Genomic DNA, 22562 nt, shown 5'->3' with positions numbered 1-22562 from the left:
GTATCAAAAATATACAAAGAACTTTTAAAACTCAACAATAAGAAAGCAAACCATTTAAAAAGTGGACAAAAGGGACAGCCCCGGTGGCCTAGTTGTTAAGTTCGGCACGCTCTGCTTTGGCAGCCTGGGTTCAGATCCCAGGCGCGGACCTACACCACTTGTTTATTAGCAGCCATGCTGAGGTTGTAGCCCACATAAAAAAAAGACAAAAGAGAAAGATTGGCAACAGATGTTAGCTCAGGGTGACTCTTCCTCAGCCAAAAAAACAAAAACAAAAAAAAGTGGTCAAAAGATCTGAACAGACAACTCACCAAAGAAGATATACAGGTGGCAAATAAGCATGTGAAAGATGCTCAACATCATGTGTCGTGAGGGAAATGCAAATTAAAACAATGAGAGAACTCTACTTACCTGTTAGAACAGCTAAAGTCTGAAACACTGACAACACCAAATACTGGTGAGGACGTGGAGCGACAGGAACTCTCGCTCATTGCTGGTGGGAGTGCAGAATGGCACAGCCACTGTGGAAGACAGTTTGGCAATTTCCTACAGAGCTAAGCCTAGTCTTACCATATGTTCTGGCAATCATGATTTTGGTATTTACCCAAATGAATTGAAAACGCATGTCCACGCAAAATGCTGTACACAAATGTCTATAGCAGCTTTATTCACAATTGTCACAAATTGGAAACAACTCAGATGTCCTTCCATAGGTAAACAGATACACGAACTGTGGGCCATTCATGCAATGGAATATTATTCGGCAGTAAAAAGAAACAAGCAGTCAAATTACAAAAAGACGTGGAGGAACCTTAAGTCATATTACAAGTGAAAGAAGTCAATCTGAAAAGGGTAAGTACTGTATGATGCCAACTAGATGACATTCTGGAAAAGGCAAGACTATGTAGACAGTAGAAAGATCAGTGGTTGCCAGGGGTTCAAGGCAGGGGTAGAGGGAATGGAAGACATGAATAGATGGAGCACAGGCAATTTTTAGGGCAGTGAAAGGATTCTGTATGATACTGTAATGGTGGCTATGTGACACTATGCATTTGTCAAAACTCACAGAATATGCAACACCAAGAGTGAACCCTGGTGCAGACTGTGGATTTTAGTTAATAATCGTGTGACCATATTGGTTCATTAATTGCAGCAAATTTACCACACTAACACACTATGTTAGTAATGGGAGGAATTGGGGTGGTGATGATTGGGTATATGACAACTTACTGTACTTTTTGCTCAATTTTCTGGAAACCTAAAACTGTCTAAAAATTGACTATTAACTTTTTAAAAATTAAAAATTAGATATGTGCACAAACAGGCTTAGTGCATGACATATATAAATAGTTTAAAAACTGAACGGAGGTAGACAGTATGCATTCTATATAGATGTCAGAATATATCACTAACCGCTTTCTGGTAAAAAGTCAGAGATAGGAAGAGATTTCTATAAAGCCTGGACCAACTTAGGATGGAGCCTGTCCTCCAACCTCCCCCTCTCCAGTCTCTCCCTGCCATCATTGCCTCCCTTTGCCCCCGACTTTTGGGGACTCTAAACTTGCCAAAGTTCCCAGGTTTGCAAACCATTTAGTACAACGCAACAGAAATCCATTTCCATCACTTAGGAACAGAGTAGAAATTGTGATATTGCAAACTTTCATTAGGAGTTGAATATGGCTTCAGGAAACACTAAAAGGGCCTGGTTGGTCTTTTAACGTTCTTCCAGTTGGTTTCATCATTTGTAGTGTTTCCCTATCTAACTGCATTTGAGAATAAAGCTGACCGTTCACTTAGTTGTTCTAGCGCCTCCCTCTAGTGGTTATGCTCAAGTACAACATCTCAACCAGGCGAGGGCAGGACACTGCTGCCTTGCCAGAGCTGAACACTTTGTGGGGTTCTTTCCAAATGAACGTAGTGTGCAGTTACGTCATTTCATGACTAGAGACACGTATGAATTTACAAGTGACCTCTTGGGAGCCTGGCCAGCGCTCCCCGGTCAAGCTAGCATGTATCTCTGATTTGATGTGAACTTCACCTCTTTGGTGTTCCTCAAAATGCACCACTCCATTCCAACCATGAGAAAAGTATCAGACAAACCCAAACTGAGGAGCATCCTGCGAAACACCTGCCCAATACACTTCAAAACTGCCAGGGCCGTGAAGACAAGGCAAGTCTGAGAAACTGTCACAGACCAGAGGAGGGAAGCAGACGTGACAACTAAAAGCAATGAGGTGCCCCGGACTGGATCCCGGAAAGAAAAAGGGCGGTAGTGGGAAAACCAATAAAATTTTAATAAACTGTGGAGCTCACTTAATAGTAACGTACCAGTGTTCGTTTCTTGGTTGTGACAATGCAATGTAAGTCGCGTACGATGTTGACAATAGGGCAACTGGGCGAGGGGTGTGTGGAATTTCTTTTTCTCTTCCTTCCTGCCTGCCTTCCTGCCTTCCTTCCTTCCTGCCTTCCTTCCTTCCTGCCTTCCTTCCTTCCTTCCTGCCTTCCTTCCTTCCTGCCTTCCTTCCTTCCTTCCTGCCTTTCTTCCTTCCTGCCTTCCTTCCCTCCTTCCTTCCTTCCTTCTTTTCTTCTCACTCCTGCCTCCCTGTGCTTCCTTCATTCCTTCCTCTTCCTCTCATCGCTTTTGACTTCTTTTTTTGTGGGGGGATCTTTTTAATTTTCCCCTCTTGTATAGAAATTTCTAGTTTCTTTACATTTCATTACTTGACAGCTTCCATATTTTTCACTATCAGGTGGCGTGTTGGGAAATGCACGGTCTCTCACCACGTGCGCAAAGGCGGTGATCCACCTTACTTGAGACAGATGTGGACGACCCACTCCCCGAGTTAACACTCAAACAGCAGCTAGAATTCCAATTAGGTATAAATTTCATAAATGCAAATTGCTGTAGCTTCCCAGGCTCTCACAAGTGGCTGGACATCATCCCTCCTGGTGATGCAGCCGCTTGGCTCATGTGAGTTAAAGGGAAATTACACTACTGCTGCATTTCCTCTCCTGGAATGTGGTGAGGCAGATCTCTGGATGCACAGACCGCATCCTAGTTCCCTACAGGAGACAGGGATTTCAACACTAACGCAGGCCGTCTTCTCTGGAGGGGTTTACTCAGGCTGGGTGACCATGTTTCAAGGAGGTAGAGGGGATTTCTCAGCAGGTGGGACGCTGTTTAGAAACGTCTTGTTCCTTTTTTACTGTGATTTTTGGACTCTAATCTGGCAACTCTGTTGACTCTGAGGTTTACAGTCAAGAAAAAGATTAATCAATTTGTCTTAATAGCCAAGGGAGCAAACTTGTCGTGTCTGTGTGATAAACTTATCTGAAATGCAAATAAAAATGTGGCTGTGTTTCATTCCCTTGTGAATCTCCACCCACACCGTCCTGTCCATACTGAGTGTGGCTCCTAATCCCAGTGGGTGACCAGGGACCCCAACTGTGTGTTCCCTGCCTGACGAGACCCCTTGGGAGGATGTATCGTTTCTCAGCATTTAGAGGGAGGCTGTGTCAGGGCCGTCCTGAAGGATGTGGGCAGAGCTCCCATCTGCTCTACTTGTCCCCAGCACACACCTGCAGGCTGGTCCCATATGGACATCTCTTGGCCCCAGAAGGAATCTTTCCCATGGACACTTTCTCATCAAATTCCATCTTATTCCTGAAATCTGATCTCCTGATTCCTGGCTCTGTTTCACTCCTATCAGGTTAAATTTAGGGCAACTTTCTGCTCCCCTGCAGTTCTTGCCCCAGCTTTTCCTAAATCTTGGAAGTACTTAACCCCCAGGGCAGGACATAGTTGGAGCTGTTGGTCTTCTTTTTCATTTGCACTACTGGGGAGAGGGAGGCATCCTTCTGGGACCTGAAGAAGAGCCAGAGTGGTGTTCCCAGTCCCAGAATGCTGCTTTCTCTTTCTTTTGCTTTCTTTTCTCTAGTCTATTCAAGATATCTTAAAACAAAATGACAGATTTCCTCAATCTCCTGCCAATTTAGCTTTCAGATCTTTTGCTAAAATAAAACCTCTCTCTCCTTCTTCTGAATTCTAGTTCAAATCCCTCTTCTTATGGGTGTGTGAGGATACGGGTACGCGGGTCTTTTGAGCAAAAACGTTTAGCACTATAATGTGCCAGGCACTGTTGTAGATGTTTTCACATGTTTATTTATTTCTCCCAACAACTCCCCAAGTGTCACAGTACTGTGACCCCCAGACCTCACGTGATGAAGCTAGGTAAGAACAGAATTAGGATTTGAGGGCCAGGAGTGGGTCCCTAGAGACGTGCTCTTAACTGCCATCCTCTACTCCTTCTCTGCAGTGTTTTCAAGCAGAACCACTTCATAAGTTTTCGGGCCCAGTGCAAAATGGAAATGCAGGGCCCCTGGTTCAGAAATTATTATGAAGTTCAAGATGGCAACAGCAGAACATTGAACAAAGAACAGGACTTCTGGAGTGTGGGACCCTGCACTACTGCACAGGTCGCATGCCCAACAAGCCAGCTCCATCTATGGATCCTCACTTCTAATTGTGTGTGTGCACGTGTATTGGGCTACAGTGGATATCAAGGAGAAGGGCGATTATTATTCCCACCTAAGACAGTGTTGTATCAAAGATACCATCCTGATTTTGATCCTCGTACTGTAAGATGTTAACATTTGGGGAATATAAGTGAGAGTATAAGAGATTTCCTTGTACTGTTTTTTTCCTATGTTTTTAAATGCCTGAAATTATTTCAGAATGAAAAGTCAAAAGTTCAAGAACGTTTAAAGCTAAGTGAAGCTGCGACCTCAATGGTGAATAATTTCCTCCATTCTCCTGTACTCAATCCTTCCCGTTATTCCTTCTTTCATCACCATTGTCTCATTTCAGACGCTGATGGTTAACAGGCTGAATCCTCTTTTTTGGCTTCTGATAAGCAGAGCGGAGTCAGGTGTTAGATGTGGTACGAGACCACTGACGGCGAGATTGCACAGTGACCAAGGTCCTGATCACTACATGCCCTGGTCCTCATGGAATTTCACCACTTCCTACTCAACTCCTAAGAAGAAGACTGTTTGGCTGGCTGTTAGCTTTCATCAAAGTTATATACAAAAAAACCAGTAGACTTAGTTTTATACAAAAAATTCTCATAAAATATCTTCTACCACTATAAATACAAGCCTAAAGATAATGATATAATCAACGTTTTCCTCTGAATAGTCTAAAATGGATTTTGTGAGTTTATCCATTCATTTGTGAAGAAAAATTATTGCCTTTATATAGATGGAAAAAGTGAGACAGAGGAACGAATCAACTGGGGGCGCTGTAACAGGTACATCTTGTTTTCGTATCGTTGATCTCGTTTGTTTAGTCCTCTAAAATGACAAATTTATTAGCCATTGGGTGCTCAAAATTGGCAGTTCAGTATCATAACACCATAGCAAACATTTCTTCATCACGCAGAGCTGCCCACTCCATCTCAGTCCGTTAGTTCCCATCTCTGCAATTAGTTTTAAATACAGTGTGTGATTGCAGCAGGGCCGAAAAACAAGATAAAACAAATGCCTAAAATCTTTTCACATGGCCAAAATTAAGTGTGCAGAAAAAGTCTTGTATATTCTAAATGCATCATTCTAAGTGTTGCTAAGAACCATACTACTGTAAGATTGTAAAATAAATCTAAATAAGCAACAAATCTATCCTCATACTGCCTTAGTTAATATACTTCTATAGTTTCATTTTGTCTTTATTTTTAAAGTGATCTTAAACAGAATTTCGCTTCATTATTTTTTAAATAATGAAAGACTTAGCCAACTTGGACAATGGCAATAGTGAAGGTGAAGAAAGCAAAGACAACCTCAAACCGAGCTTAAAAGAAAACTGCATTCGCTTCTTGATGGTCTAGGCACGGCTGAGCAGGGATGGCTCAATCTTTGGAGTTGCTGATCACCCCCTGCCAGCCCTTCAGCCCTGTGCCTTGCCCACAGGAGAAGAGGAACCCGAAAAGAGAAGCTGCTCTGACATAAGCAAGACTAGAGGTCAGGGACACCCCTTTTAATCATGATTAATTTTTAAAAGTTAATCAAATTTAAACAGATTTACGAAATTACGTTATAAAAATTAATGTGCACACAAATAATCAGGAGCAAACTATATTTTATAATCCCCAGGATCCTAGCCCAGGGTCAGACAGACAACATGGCTGCTGCGAGTAGAGTGGGGTCTGCAGCAAAGCAGAAGGTGGTTGCCTGGCTGCAGTGAGGAGACGAAAGTTAAACCAGTCAGTTGTTGCCTTGAATAGCCCAGTTCTGTTGGATTTTCTATAAATTGTTTACAATTCAGAAGTATTTTTGGCAGTATTAACTAAAGCTGAACATATGCATATTCTGTGTCCCAACAATTCCACTTCTAGGTATAGATCCAACAGAAATATGTATATAAGTTCCCTGAAATATTTTCAGAGAATATTTACAGAAACATAACTCATGGCAGCCCCAAACTGGAAATATTTCAAAGGCCCTCAGTAGTAAAATGGACAAATATATTGTGATACATTCATAAAATGAAATTCTATTCAGCGGTGAACGGGAATGAACCACTGTTATATGCAGCAGTGTGGAAGAATTTCATAGACAAATGGTGAGCAGGTGAAGGCAGATGATGTGTACAAAAGATTACATTCTATATGACGCCATTTGTATTAAGTTCAAAAAGGCAAAATTCTTCCTTGATGATGGAAGTCATAATGGCAATTACCTTTAAAGATGGAGAGCAGTGTGAAAGACTTTTGGGGTGCTGGCGATGTTCCATATTTAGATTTGGGAGGTGGCTACAGGAGGATGCCCATTTTGTAAAAACGCATCACTAAGCTGTACGCTTGAGGTTTGCATTTTATTGCATGTATATTATATATTACCCTTCAATGTTTTAAAATAAAACATCCATATTTCTGAAAGAAGCTTAAGTGTCCTGTTTATGTAATGATTCTAGATTTTTATATTAGAAAACAACTCAAAAATCATAAAGCAACATAGGAGGCAAACCAAATACATCTGTTGGCTGCATGGGTGTGCTGTTCTCCGGTTTAGAGCTTCTCTTCTAGGGCAAGGAGGTCTTTAGAGTAATATTTTCTGATTCATAATTCAAATCACAAAAGGACTTATTAAATTCTTCTATCAGTGAATTGCTGCGCCCATAACAAACCGTGCCGGGAAGACCTTCTCCTTGCCCAGTGGCTCAGAGAGCGGAGTTGGTTTGTCCAGGTGCCGGCTGGAGCTACACAGTATTTCACCCTGGATGTTCTGCTAACGCGCTCAGCTCCCACACAAGCGAACAATTTAAAACCCTCAAGTAGTTATTTATCACACCCTTGATTTGAAATTTAAGGCATAAGACTATCTGGATGGGGCCCATACACTCAAACCTTAGAAATGTTCTGTTGTAGAAAATCCCAGTATAACATCTTTTTTCCCTAAAATAAATTGGGGGAAGGATGGAGGAGAGGGCACTCGGGCAGCTAACACTGCAGAGGAGATCCCCCAACCCCTGTGTTGCCCCAATCTTAATTCTATCTGGATATCTAAATAAATTCTTACTTAACCAAAGCCTACTTTTCCTCACAATTTCACACACGAGGAAGATAGGATTCACATTTTAACGCTGGCTTAACCTGAAAGTAAAATAAGATTTAAGCATATTTTATGTGTTTGACTTCTACACCTGCTGACAAAATATGCTAAGTCATTTAAAAAGCATAATGGTGCAAGCTGCAGATTACAGCAGCTTCGTGTGCAAGCCTAGTGTCATGTAGTCTTATCTTTTTGTTCACCTTATGCTTTAAGAAATATTTAATTTATATCTTTATATATATAGTATCAATGTGAACAAATCCTTTTTGAAATATGTAAAATATTCATGATTTCAAATATTTTATTGCCATATCCTAATGCATATTACTTTATAATATGTTACAATTATGCACCCAATTTTTAAAATGACATTTAGTTATATGGAGAGAAATCCAAAGATGAGTGGTGTTAGAGAAACTTGATCAAAGAATGAGGCCAAAGGCCCTGGAAAATGTTATTCGGCAATCCAGGTAGCAGCAACGCTAGGAAAATCACTCACCTCCTTCTAGTACTGAAACTCCTACTCCAGCTGTCACTTCTTTTTTAACTATCATATTGTAAAACAAAATCAATTGCAGAATATATTTTATTTAACCTAAAAGCCAAAATTATAGAAACCAGAATTTTAAACAAAGTTTAATTTTACACACAAAATACAAATCATTTTCTTTGTTTTGACAAGTTTAATCTTTAAAAATATTCTAATGTAGATGGGGGAAAATTAATGTAGACTGGGGTCTAGTCTTCCATCTACTGTTTAAACTGAGGAAGTAAACTGTTTAGCGAAGTAAACTCTTTAAACTGATGACATTTACAAAAAGACAAGCAAAACAAGGGAAATTGATGTTATAAAAGATAAGTATTACAGCATTCTTAAATATGATTCTTTATGAAATGAAAACGAGGAGGGTGTCTTCTGGCATACTGTAATCTTTATAACAAGCACATGGCATATAACATACTTCCGGATGCCAAGAACTTTAAACCTCAACTTCTGTAAAGCTGTTAACATGAGTATTTTTTAAAGGCTGGGATATGTGAACTACAGTAGCAGCAGTTTAAAACAGAAGGATAGGAAATAAAGGGAAATTATATTACATTATTATAAACGTATTCATTAACTTCTATTGGAGATTTTATTTTTATATAAGAACAATTATAGTTATCTTTTCAATTAATGCTTATATGCATGAATTGGAATTACCCTACATTAAAACTTTCTGAAGTAACTGAAATCAGCTATAAAAAATACACATAAGCGCAGACATGTGAGAGAAATTATTTCCCTCTTGTGAAAAATGTCTGGGAGTGTTCCATCAGGCAATATATAATATTAGAGATAAAAATTGCGAACTTGAAATAAACCAAAAGGACTTAAATAGTATATTCTATTTCGAGTCCAATTGTTTAATATGGTATTTAAATTTAAACTTTTAATTACTTTTTCGTGTATAGAATACAAGATTTTTATAATATTTTTTCTTTTTGCTTTCCACAATGTTAACTGAAAAAGGAGAGGGACATATTTAACATAAAAATAGAGGATGAATCCTGAGATCTCCTAAAAACGTCTTAATGTCCTACAGACGTGGGCACTTGTTCCATTGTATATAATGGAACACCATTTTTGAAGAAATTATTACTGTCCCTTTGAATCCTGTGCTTCCTCCAAGACAAGAAGCTATGACTAAGTTGTTCGACATGGCATTACGATGAAAAGTCTTTCTAATTCTATCTTTCCTAAAATGGGCTCTATTTCTTGTAATTCACATGACACCCTTTGGCTGTGGTTGTCTGTTAAATTTCCTGTTTTGGTCTAGTTTCAGCAAACCAAAACAAATAGCTCACAGAAAAGGCTATGGTAACCACTTTTGTTTTCCTTTCGGTGTTTCCAGTTAAGTGTTTTCTCCTTACAGGTTCAGAGAAAGGAAGGAAAATAGCCACAAACAAAGTGTAAGCAGGTCACAGAAGTTTCAGTGCGCCAAAAAACGTGCCATCTCCATCCCGGGAAATTTTAGCATCTTCACGTGGTATTGCAAGTTGGAGTTCATCTCCTTCTTCCAGCTTTGCAATGCCTGGAAAAGAATGATTTACAAGAATTTTAAGTGGTTGTACAATGGGAAAGGAAAAAAAAGCATTAAATAAAATTATTTTGTTTAGGAAAAAAATGGTAACATAGGCATTTGTACTTCAAATTACACCGGTGGACTTCAAAACCAGTTACTGTCCTACTAGCCCAGCCTAAAAGGCACAGCACATCCCTTGACAGAATATTATATAGTTAGAAGTGGTTTAGCTTCATTTTATTGACACACACACACACACTTATGTATATACTGTATAGTCCTAAATATACTTTTAAACGTGCCCATAAAATGTGTAAATTATTAAAAAGTAAAAACAAAAGACCATTTATTAACAAAGCACATCTGTTGACAGAGTCCAGACAATGGGATTAGGAGTTATCTGGATTACTTTTTCTAGCCTTCTATATTTTTTGTTTCCTTAAATGACCATATTTGTCTCCATAATCAAAAGCCACAATGTAATTAGCTTCTCAAAACTGACCAATAAATCTACCTGTGCCTAATTTACAATGATGTATTTTGTGATTCAGGACTACAAAACACAACGCAGGAACTACACTCAGTATATCGGGTAATTCCTGACCCCACCTTAAAAGAAAAATATGAAGGAAAAGAAAGAGGAGAAAAGGGGAGAGGAGAAGAAACAAAGAAACCAACAAAGAAAATAGTATCTGAATTGTCAGTACCCCCAGCTAACGATTTAAAAAGTAGTTCCATCGTTTCGTTAACATATGGTGAAAATGTATTTACACGAACACATCTCTGTTAACATCTATTCTACCATTACGCTCAATGCAGCCGGATTTCCTCGGGCGACAGCCCGTCCATGTTTATTTACTGAACACTCACGATGTACCAGACACCTTTCTATACACGCAAAGAGCAGAGACAGTGATCAGAATGACAAAAGATTCTGTCTCCAAGGATCTTGTTTTTTTGTAATGGACCAAGACAGACAAAAAAAACAAAACAAAACATAGTTTTAGGTATTGTTAAGGGTAATGTGTATACTTCCTAGGATTGGCAAAGCATTTGATGACTACATTAAATAGTAAAAAAGAATTGGAATTTATTTGTTGAATACATTAGTCATTTTCATAGAGATAGATAATCTAATATTTTGACAAATAACACAGAGTGTTATTATTAACTCTCAAAATAAAGTCACGTGAACCGACTAGTTTTTAAAGTGAATTCTATTTAAAATTCCAACACTGAGTTATTGGTTATTTCAATTCTTACAGATTATAGCAATCAGCTCTAACTTTTTCTTCAATAAACATACTCAATTTGTCAACGAAATAATGTGTAAGATTCAGCTGTATGTATAAAAGAGGTTCCTTGGTATTATGTTGGGCTTCTCAAATGGACCATTTTAATTTTTTTCAGGTTATTATGGAAGTGCTATATGCACTTATACAGTAATGTGTAGTTTTTAATGATTTTAAACAAAATTGCCCTGGAACAGAATAAAATTGCAAACTTGAAATTTCCTAGAGAACGGTTCTCGTATATAATACTAAGCTAGTATCACTGAGAAATATCTTAAAGGTGTTGATGATTAGAATATTTGAAAAAGAGTCTATTGGAAAGCTATACGTACTAATGAATTTAAATACATAATGGATTGGAGTAGCCTTGCCATTTATAAAAAGTTTGCAACACCAAAAACTAGTCACCACTGGACATAGGGAAACATTTCTTTATGAAAATTAGGGAATTCCAACTTAACAAACTTCCTCATCACCCCATTAGAGCTCTTTTTGGCTACAGATCCAGAATGACAATCGTCTCCGTTATTATGAACTATTTTTCTTCCTGAGTTATTGTGCATCTATTAGTAAACGTCTTTGAAATATACTTCAAATTGCACAGCCAATCCCCAATCCCGTGTTTCACACTGTCATTCATAGCAACATCTGCAACTGCAGACAGCCCTCAGGGTTTCTGACACAAAATGAAAGTTGTGCTGGTAATTACAGCCAAAGTAGACCTGACATAAACAAAGCCCGCCCCTTCGCTGTTCTCTCCATGTCTTCACTGCCCCTGAGATGAAACGCAGGCTTGCTCCTACATTTTCACATCCCAACGTCATCTGTCTGGTGTCCATTTACACCAGATGTCACCTGTATGAAAGTGAGAGAGAGGCCATTGTGCAACTTGACTTCGCCCGCAAACCAGCCAAGGGTGTCTCTTCCGCAGCCCGTAAAGAAGAGTTTTGGAGGCTCACACTCTGGCATTAGACCACTGCTTTAAACCAAGTTCTGCAACTTAGTAGCTGTTCGACCCAGGACAAGCGGCGGCCTCTCTGTCTCAGAGTCCACCTCCCTTAAGCGGGGAGAATTAAATGAACAAGCGTAGGTTAAGTGAAGACAAGGGTGCTTGGCACATGGTAGTCATTCTCTTATTATTCTATTATTATTGTTGTTATTACAAATTAAAGAAAGTACAGCTTAGAATTGTTATCGGTGTTGATTGCTATGAAGTTACTGCCCTTTCTGAATGTATATAAAAATGATAAAACTATTAGCAATGATTTCATCTGTGTCAATTAAAACGGACTAGCTTATCATTCAAGATAATAAAAAGCATGCAGTTTATGAGGACTCTCTTTCTATCTATTTATATAGAGCTATTATTTACCAGCTGAATAACAGGAATTATTGGGTAGTGTTTCCGGCATATTTTGAATACATCGGAACAAAGTCACCAGACTCAACTCGTCCCCAAAGACATGGACTTTTTTCCTCTGTATTAGATGTCCCATGGCAAAGGTGTTATCGGTGTATAAAACCTGGGAAACAAACCAAAGAACTGTGTCAGGAGTGAGCACAAAATGGGAGGCGCTGGACAGCGTGAGCAGAGTTAGGGTCGGACCTACCTGGCCATATATGAAAAAGTAACCGGTTTCTTTGACCAGTATTTTATTTTCTCTTTCTTCCAGGGCTCTTCCTCTTTTAAAGCTGAGAAGCCACGGAACAAACGTGTAAGCTCCTACAACGAAGAGAACGGTTTAGGAGAGAATCTGGGAAAAGCAATTTTTCACCTCCACTTAGTGACTAAACTAAGTCTGAAACTTGGAGGAGAATTTCATGTTTAAACAAAGAGGAAAAGACGAAGAATCACAATACTCCATTGGTTTCTCAGCCATCATTCACATACTGACCCGGGCAATTATCAGATACAGGAACTTGAGGGCAAAACTTCATATGAAATGTCTGGGTTTATTTTTATTCTTCTCTATTTCAGCAATTTTCATAATAAAGTCCCATCTGGATGGCAGAGTTTGAGGCAAAGAATGGACAGATGTCTCTGAACAACACAGTAATAGAGATTTGCCAGTTTTTCTTTGGTTCCCAAGAGGAGGGAGTTAGTATGTGGAGAGTTTAGCAAAGGGCATGAGGAGGAAGCCCCCTCTCCAACATGGCAACAGACAAAGCTTCGGGAGAGCCAGGAAAGTCACTAAGACACCATCTTTACTAGGAGATGGTCAAGGAACCTTGTGATGATGGTCTGTAATATTCAAGTTGGAGTGGTTTCTGTTCAATATGCTAATTCTCCTCCACTGTCCCTCAGACTTCACTTAGGAAGTGACAGGGAAGGCACTGTGCTCAAGAGTTGGATGAAGGGCAGAGAGAAGACAGTGGCTGCAGAAATGAGTAGGTGAGAGGCGACCAAATCTCGGAGTCAGAAACTCGGTGCTTTTGGACACCAACAGCCAGGAAGACAGTATAAACACTCCTTTCCCAAGAATTCACAGCGTAAGCTCACCTTTATGTCATGTAAATATTGGAGAAAATGGTGAACCCTGAGGCTAGATTAGGAAACGTGGGGGGTATAAATAAAATGCTATAAAATAAATGAGAAGAAGATTTGAGAAATGGCAATATAAGGAGAGAATAGTAAAACGAAACTGTGGTAGTCTAAAATCATATAAAAACGTTCCTATATAATTGGTAATGTTAGACCACACGTGTCCCCAAGCTTCACCTTGGTCATAGCAAAAAGGGAAATAAATAATAAAATTCAGAGTCTACAAGATGGTAAGACAGAAGCTCAAGAAAAGAACAACCTGTCCAAGATTGAGCTTAAAGGAAATTTTCCCGTGTGGATTTTCAGAAGGGGGCACCTAGGATGTGGTCGTTGACAATGCTTTCACATTCATAGATACAATTAAGTGTATGTGCCTTCTTAGATAGTGCCCCCAAGGCGAACCTTTCATGTTTGAACTTTTCCCAGATAGGATTCTCAAGGGAAGAACATAAAACAAGAACCACATATTTTCTGAATATTTCTGAGGAGTTAAGAACACGAGGTGATAAAACAAAGCAAATTACACTATGAATTCAAGTAGAAATGAAACAATTCCTTAAGGCACCCCTCCCAGTCCACATCACCATGGACAGAGGGAGGCACTCTGTGAGGGAGAAGGAGAGAGGAAGGCAGGAGGAGACGGATGGGTGTGTGAAGAGACATCAAGATTTTCAGCACAGGCTCGTGCCCACTCCTCTCATGGGCTCCCAGGAATTGCCCCTGTCTCTCACAGGGAGTGAATGCCCCTCAGAAGGGGCAGGCCCGATCACCCCAATTCGCTCTTCCCAAAGAAAGTCTCTGAGAAACGTTTTCCCTTAAATGAAAACCCTCCAGTGCCATACTGGGTAAAAACAGTCCATGAATAAAAGATCTCAATTACAAATAACAGAGGCAAACTTAACATCGCCTGTTTTTATACATCATTTCAGTGAAAAGATTATAACAACGTAGTTTTAAATTTTGTTTAAATATCATGTGCCCAAAGAGTTTTTTAAAGTAGAGTGCCAAAAATATGAGGAAGAATTAATATCATGGTTGTTGTTGTTATAAAACACAAACTGATGACTCTGAAGGCAATTACTGTGACGGTGGTAATGATAACTTATTTGATGTTCTGACCAAAGAGGGATTTTTTTCCTTTCAAGACAATACACATCTTAGACTCTAATTTCTCTGAGTTAAGGGATTGTTTATGTTTGGTTCCCTGCTATTTCTCCAGGGCCTAAAATGATAACTGGCCTACAGCAGACATGCAGCAAATATTTATTGAATTAACTAATTCAACTTTAAACAGAACTTAATTCAAAATGGCGGTCTACTATGCAATTAGTCACAAACATTCAATTGTTTTTTAAAAGCATTTTGCTACCTAGTTACCAAAACGCTGGGAAACAAAACACCCACCATCATAGAGGTAGTAGGTACACTTGAACTGAAGTAAAACACATAATTCTGAAACTGCTTGTTTATATTCTAAAAATTTTTTAAATATAAAAATAGTTTTATTAAAAAATATATTTTTGCAATACCTTTAATTGATTTCCTATTTCTTTACACCATACTTATCTCTATAAAATTGGTGATCCAGTTCTTACCAAATTGCACTGCTGTATTGTCATAATAGAAAGAAAAACAAGTAGTCATTAGGTTTATATTCTTATTTTCTCTTGATATTTTCTTTTGGTATTTTATCATATCTTTCTGGAAATATTTTTATTAAAGAGAGAGTACATGTTTACTTGTTTTCATGTACTGTTTGTATTTCTCCCCCACTGCACACACACACCTATATACACGTACACACTTACACTCCATAGGTCCAAGGCTATGAGTGTGCTCTAGTCATAGTGGAAACCCACATGCTAAGAAAAGAGCCTAGCACGTAGTATGCACTCAATAAATATGTCCTGCTGAATGAATTTTAAATCCTTTAAGTAAACAGGCTAAACAATAAATTAAAAGCTAAAGTAATTATAAAGTTAAGCATGAATATTATAACGTTTCTACATCTTATGTAATTTTTAGCATGCTCATTAGACTCCAGATAACCGTTAACAAGAAAATATGCATGAAATGCCTATTCTGTGGAATGCGTTTCTAAATTAGCACGCATCCCTCCTTACAGTAGATATTTAAGAATTTGGAAGTAAACTCCAGGAGCATTAATGCTTATTTTATTAGTCAACAGCTAAAAGACAGAGGTACCTTGATATATAAAGTTTGAACTGCCGAACTCCATTCAGCTTTAAATACTTGATGTATTTAAATGTTTTTGAAAACTTAACAAAATTAACATGTATATTACTATGTGAAATTAAATAAAAATAATGCTGCCAGTATTAATATGTGAAAATAATTTACATGTATTTCTGAAAATGTCTGCTCTTAAAAGAGTAGATCTTCCCTCTTCTGACATATATGAAAGAGTTGTAGATATGTTTTAGGATGACAAAGTTTTATAGAAAAATTAGATATATTTCACTAATATATGATTTTATTCTATTATATGAATAGAAAATTTCCTTCCAAATATTTATACTTCTAGTGTTACCTCCCTCAATAACTGACAATAAATGCTAGAGAGAGCAGCTGTCAATCATAGCTATCACATTTGGTCACTTCTCTTGATTTTCTATTTTATTATCTTAAAGGTGCTTTAAGTAGTTTTAAGGAAGAAGATATTGATAACACCTTTTTAAAGGTAGATTAGGTAAGCCTATTCAAGAAACAGTGACTTTTTTTGTCAAAACAAATGTGGTTTGGTATTGAAATCCACAGTAATCAGATGCTTGATTCTGTGATGAGGTAGGGTTAGGAAAATCAACAGGAAACAGAAGCCAGCCAGGCAGGGCCATGCAGGTTGAGTGATCTGAAGGGCAATGGGACAGCCCTGCAGAGCTGTGAACAGCGGAGGGAAATGACTACATCTGGGTTTCAGAAATATCACCACCTGGCCACCAGGTAAGAAAAGGTGAAAAACCAGAGGCAAAGAAACCAGCCAAGGTAGGGATGATGGTGGTTTGTACTAGGATTGTCACATGGGAGTGAAGAGCAATAGATTAATTCAAATTATATTTATGAGGAATAATTGATAGAGTTTTGAGATTAGAATATAGAATTAGAGGGAACAGTCAAGAATGACACCCAGAATTCTAGACCAAACAACTTAAGACATAGTCACTCACTTACCAAAACAGGGAACCTGGAGGAAGAAGAGACTTGGGGAAAAGTTCTAGAGTTCAGGTTGAGATGCCACCAAGATATTCAGGTAGAGAAGTAAATAGACAGAGGTCTATATAGGCTTGGAGCTCAGGGAAGTGATTTTGGCTATATTTAAGCCATCAGCACATAGATTAAATGACAAGATAGGAGTATTTAAGAACACCAGAGACATAAAGAATGAAGAGAATGAGACTCTGAAGTACATCAATATTGAGGAGATACATTTAAGAATAATTTGCAAAGAAGTTTAAAAAGGAGTGGCCAAACAGGTAGGAACACGGTTAGAGAAACAAACTAAGGGGAGCATGTGTTTCAAGAAGAAGAGAGTCACCCAGTGTCAAATGCTATTGTGAGATTAAAGGTAAATCTCATCATTGCCTCTATGAAATAATTACATTGAAAAGTAAAAATAAACGAGAGACTTCCACCAGCAACGTGACTCTGGAAACTACACCTCTCCTTTTTTACCTCCTGTAAGTCATATGAAAGAGACAGACAGATGCATGTTCTTCAAAGTAACTGCCAGGGCTGCCAGAACCACGGAGGCCACACTGAGGCTGAGTGTAGAACGGAAGAGAAGAAGCGACAAAATGCTGAGGGGGCCTGGCAGTGGCAAACTTCACAAGAAGCCAGCAAAAATCGCCTTGCTAAAGGTCAAAAACCCCAGATACACACAGAACCTCCTACAGATGGACAGCCCAGGAGAAGAACCCCATATACACACAGAACCCTCCTACATACAGACAGCCCAGGAAATTTCAATGTCAGCTAACAGAACTTGGGAAAGTAGGAGGAAAAAATCAAAACTCATTTAAGCAAAAATAAAAGTAGAAGTTTCAGAAGGGAAAATAGGTTTTGCACAAAACAAAATGAGATGGAAATAAAGAAAGAGTTAAGAATTTGAGAAAAAAATGTAGAACTATAGAATATAGAAGACAGGTAAAAAATTACCGGCATATACATAATCAGAATCCTGGAAGACAAAATAAACAGCAACAAAAAGCAAAGCAGAACAGAACAACCGCTTAGAGCTACTACAGACTGAAAGACACACCAAGTGCCAGGGAAAGTTGATTCAGAATAGTTTCAGTAGTTTCTTATTGCTGCTGTCACAACAAATTACCACAAACCTAGCGGCTTAAAACAACACACATTTATCATCTTTGAATTCTAAACATCAGAAGTCTCAGTGGGCAAAAATCAAGATATTGGCAAGTCTGTTCTTTCTGGAAGCTAGAAAATCCATCCCTCACCTTTCCAGCTTCTACAGTCTGCCTGTTTTCCTCGGCTCATGGCCTCTTTCATCTTCCCAGGAAGCAAGCACGTCATTCTGAACTCTGCTTCCATCACCACATTGCCTTCTCTGACTCTGTCCCTGCTAACCCCCTCTTACAAGAAACTTCACGATTACACTGGGCACATCCAGATAATTCAGGATAATCTCCTCCAGTTCCTTATCTTCATCACATCTGCAAAGTCCCTTTTGCCACATAAGGTTACTCACAAGTTCCAGGAATAAGGGGGTGGACATCTTGGGGGGGATATTATTCTATCTACCACAATAGTTAACCCTGAGATATATAGTAAAATAAGTATTGAATTTTTAAGGTTAATAAATAATTCTTTGTGTAATCAGACAAGAAAGTGAAACTACTTATGAGAAGAAAAATTTCTTTGACCTTAGTTTTCTCCAAAGTGCATATAGCCAGAAGACAGTGGAGAAATTCCCACAAGATACTCAAATAAAGGAAGGGTAAACCAACAATTTCATATCCAGCCATCCTTAAAGTATAAAAACTACAACGAAACAGCTTTATCAATGCAAATATTTAGTGAGCACTGTTCTCATGTGCCCATTTTGAGTAAACTAGTAGGGAAGGAAATTCAGCAAACTAAGATATAAACGAGGAAATCACAGCAAAAAGACTTGCAGTGGGTATTGAATATATTTATCTGTAAAACCAAGACAAAAACACATGAAGGGAACACTTCGACACAGAAGAATAAAACAGTTTTATGTCATGAAAATGTAGAAATTATATAATTAACAAATATAGAGAAGTACAGGAGGAAAAATACGGATAGTAAATTTCATCAATTGCCTCATTTGTTAACAGCTGGGTCTCAAAGGATATAAATTAAAGTTGACAGATCAAGTAATACAAACATTTTAAAAGTACATAGGTAAACATCAACAAATATAACATTAGTATCCAAAAAATATATGGTTGAGGACAGGAAGGATAGAGAAAATAAAGACGAATCATACTAATTTTATCATAGACCAGACTAGACAATCAATAGATATTGTCCATTGATATAATTATAGACGTCAGAGTGGAAAATGGCAAAGTAGAAAGCTCAAAGAATAAGTCCCTTCACTAAAGCAACAATTAAGCTGGCAAAAACTTATAGAATCTACCTTTTTGGATGTATTAAACCTAATAAAAAACCTATTGAAACCAAAGGAATGCTTAAGGGAAAAAAAAGGCTGTTAAATTTCAGGAAGAAAGCATTATAGTATTTTTGCTTATTCACTTATATTCTCCATTCTTCAGGTTGGCAGCAGCCATGGAGATGGTGGCCTGAGTTCCAGGTGGCACCTTTCTGGGGCCAGGGAAAGCAATACTCACTTTGTTCTCAAAACATTGTGGCTATGCATTTTGATCTGTTTGGAGGTTCCCTTCAGATGGCAGCAGCTCCTCAGGCTGATGTCAATCAAAAGCTTTAAAGACATACCTGTAGCCACCTGGAACAAGGGACAGCAGATGGAGCAGGTAACAGAATGACAAAAAACCTGAGAAGGAGGCAGCATAGGGGGAAGATATTTGAAGGAATGGGGAATACACCAAGGAATCTGTAATGCAACATACACGTCCAGAGTCAGATGCTCAGAAAAGAGCCGAAGAACCCTAAACTAACACCTCTAGTTGATCTTTGGTCTCTGCACAAGCAGGAGGGGAAATCTAAGGCAGAGTTGCTGGAATCCTGGCTAAATGATGAAGGAGTACTCCAGCTCAGAGCCAATCTGCTAGGAAAAGGTAGTATTTTTATGTTTTTTTTGGTTCCTGGTATTTAAGTAAATCTGTCAGGATTAGGATTGGAGATAAAAAAAATCTCTATAAGGCTGACTGTAGAGATAACAGAAAAAAGACTTCAGTGACTACACAGAACAAGCAACACAGTGCAAAAATATTTTGGAAAATTTAATAAACAAATAGACAACTGCAGCCCTCACCAATCAACAATAGCAAATGCTGGGGATGGGAGAAAATATTATTTCCAGAGTTATCATATTGTAATATTAAAATTGTCCAATTTTCAGAGAAAAACACAAGGCCTACAAACAAACAGAAAACTATAGACCATTCACATGAAAAAAAAATAGAAATTGGCAGAAACCATTCTTGAGGAAGCCCAGATACTGGAATTACTAGACAAAGACTTTATATCTTTTAAATATGCTTAAAGAGTTAAAGGAAACAATGCACAAAGAACTTAAGAAAACCAGACGAATTATATATGAACAGATAGACACTATCAGTAAAGAGATAGAAATTATTTTTGAAAAAAGGAAAAGAAAAGAAACCAAATGGAACTTGTGGAGCTGAAAAGTAAGAGCTGAAATAAACAATTCACTGGAGAAGTTACACAGCAGGTTGAGCAGGCAGAAGACATAACCAGAAAACTTGAAGATAAGACAATTGAAATTATCCAGTCTGGGGACCAGAAAGAAAAAAGAAGGAAAGGAAGTGAACAGAGCAGAAGGGACCCGTGGGACACCACATGCATTATCAGAGTCCCAGAAGGAGAAGAGAAAGGGACAGAAAGAATATTTCAAGAAATAATGGCAAAACTCTTCCCAACTTTGAAAAAAGAATGAATCTACACATCCAAAAAGCTAAAAAAATTCCAAGAAGAATAAACTCAAGGAGATTCATGTCAAGACACATTATAATTAAGGAGTTGAAGAGAAAGTCAGAATCCAGCTAAGAAGCAGAAGTACTCTACAGGAGAACAAACTGAGGAGTCACATTATATGTGTAAGAAGAGAGATTTCAATTTACTTACATCAGTACCTTACATCAGGCTTAGTTCAGCCTCAAGAAAATTGCCTCAGCCCATGATTCTCCCATGGAGGGATGGTGAGATTGGAGTGTGTGTCTGGCCTCATGGCCTCTCAGAGTGCTTTCTGTGGTGCTGGTTTCTATCTCGCCTCATTTTGAGTGCTGAACAACCATAGGAGCTTAGTCCCATGATACAGTTAAAAACAAAGAAAAGAAAACAGCATCCCCTTATAGCCAACATTTTTTTTTTTTTTTTGCATGATTGTGGAAAAGCAGAGAACTGATGCTTTTCCTCCAGGAGGGAAGGAAGGAAGCAAAGGGGGCCTCACTCCTGGCCTTAGAGTGGCTAATATCAAGCACTGCTGGCCAGGGAAATTGTCTCCCGGTCAAAATCAGTCTATGAGAACTAGGAGGGGTAGCTGCTTTTTCAAACACACAGACAACAAGGCAAATTTATAGGGAACATGAAGGAAGAAAACAAATCTCCAGTAAACAATCTGAAAGGACTAGCTCCAATGAGTTGTAAATCACTTTCAACTCTAGCATAAAAGTTAAAAGATAAGAGAATTATAACTAAAATAATTTATTAATAGATATGCAATATAAAAAGATGTAAATTGTCATAGCAATAACAAAGTGTGATGGCGAGAGAAGTAAAAATGTCATTTTTGTATGAGATCAAAGTTAAGTCGTTATCAGCTTAAAATAGACTATTATAACTGAGTTGTTTTATGTAAGTCTCATGGCAAACCAAATAGAAAACCTGTAGTAGATACACAATATTTAAAAAGAAAGGAATCAAAGCACATCACTGCAAAAAATAATCAAGCCACAAAGAAAGATATTCAAGAGAGGAAGGAAGAAACAAAGGAACCACAAATCAGCCAGAAAATAATTAACAAAAGGGAAATAATAAGTCCTCACTATCAATAATTACTTTAAATGTAAATGGATTAAATTCCACAATCAAAAGGCATAGAGTGGCTGAATGGATTAAAAAGAAACAAAATCCAACCATATCTTGTCTACAAGAGACTCATTTTAGCTTTAAGGACACACATAGGCTGACATTAAAGGGTTGGAAAACAATATGCCATGTAAGTGGTAAACAAAAGAGAGAAGTGGCTATTCTTATATCAGACAAAATAGACTTTAAGTCAAAAACTGTCACAAGGGACAAAGAAGGTAATTATATGATAATAAATGGATCAATTCATGGAGAGGATACGGCAAATATAAATACATATGCACTCAACATTGGAGCCCCTAAATATATAAGCGAATATTAACAGATCTGAAGGGAAAAATAGACAGCAATACAATAACAGTAGGAGAATTCAATACCTCACTTTCAACAATGGATAAATCATCCAAAAGAAAATCAATAAGGAAACAGAAAACTTGAACACTATAGACCAAATGGACTTAACAGATATATACAGAATATGCCATCCTATAGTAGCAGAATATACATTCTTAAGTGCACAAGGATAATTCTCCAGGATAGATGAAATGTTACGGCACAAAATAAGTCTTAACAAATCTAAGACTGAAATCATATCAAGGATCTTTTCCAATCACAATGGTATGAAACTAGAAATCAATAACAGGAGAATAAGTGGAAAATTCACAAATACATGGAAATTAAACAGCACACTTCTGAACAACCAATGGGTAAAAAAAGAAGTCAAAAGGTAAATCAAAAAATATCTTGAGACCAATGAAAATGGAAACACAACATACCAAAATTTATGGGATGCAGTAAAGC

The 22562-nt window shown here is 38.0% G+C and overlaps 1 protein-coding gene across 1 annotated transcript in view; it reads right to left on the bottom strand.

Moving 5' to 3' along the window:
• Positions 1 to 7918: 7918 nt before the first annotated feature.
• Positions 7919 to 22562, bottom strand: part of TNFSF13B (TNF superfamily member 13b) — a 31983-nt gene continuing 17339 nt past the window's right edge. The window contains exons 4-6 of the mRNA XM_058547711.1: positions 12574 to 12686; positions 12336 to 12486; positions 7919 to 9680 (exon numbers count right to left, since the gene is read on the bottom strand). Coding sequence (XP_058403694.1) covers positions 9568 to 9680; positions 12336 to 12486; positions 12574 to 12686 — 377 coding nt within the window. The 3' untranslated portion in view covers positions 7919 to 9567. The remainder of the gene's footprint in view (positions 9681 to 12335; positions 12487 to 12573; positions 12687 to 22562) is intronic.

Source organism: Diceros bicornis, chromosome 9 (assembly GCF_020826845.1).
Source record: "Diceros bicornis minor isolate mBicDic1 chromosome 9, mDicBic1.mat.cur, whole genome shotgun sequence".
Taxonomy (NCBI): domain Eukaryota; kingdom Metazoa; phylum Chordata; class Mammalia; order Perissodactyla; family Rhinocerotidae; genus Diceros; species Diceros bicornis.
The sequence above is the reverse complement of the archived record's forward strand: the minus strand, read 5'-3'. Positions and strand labels throughout refer to the sequence as shown.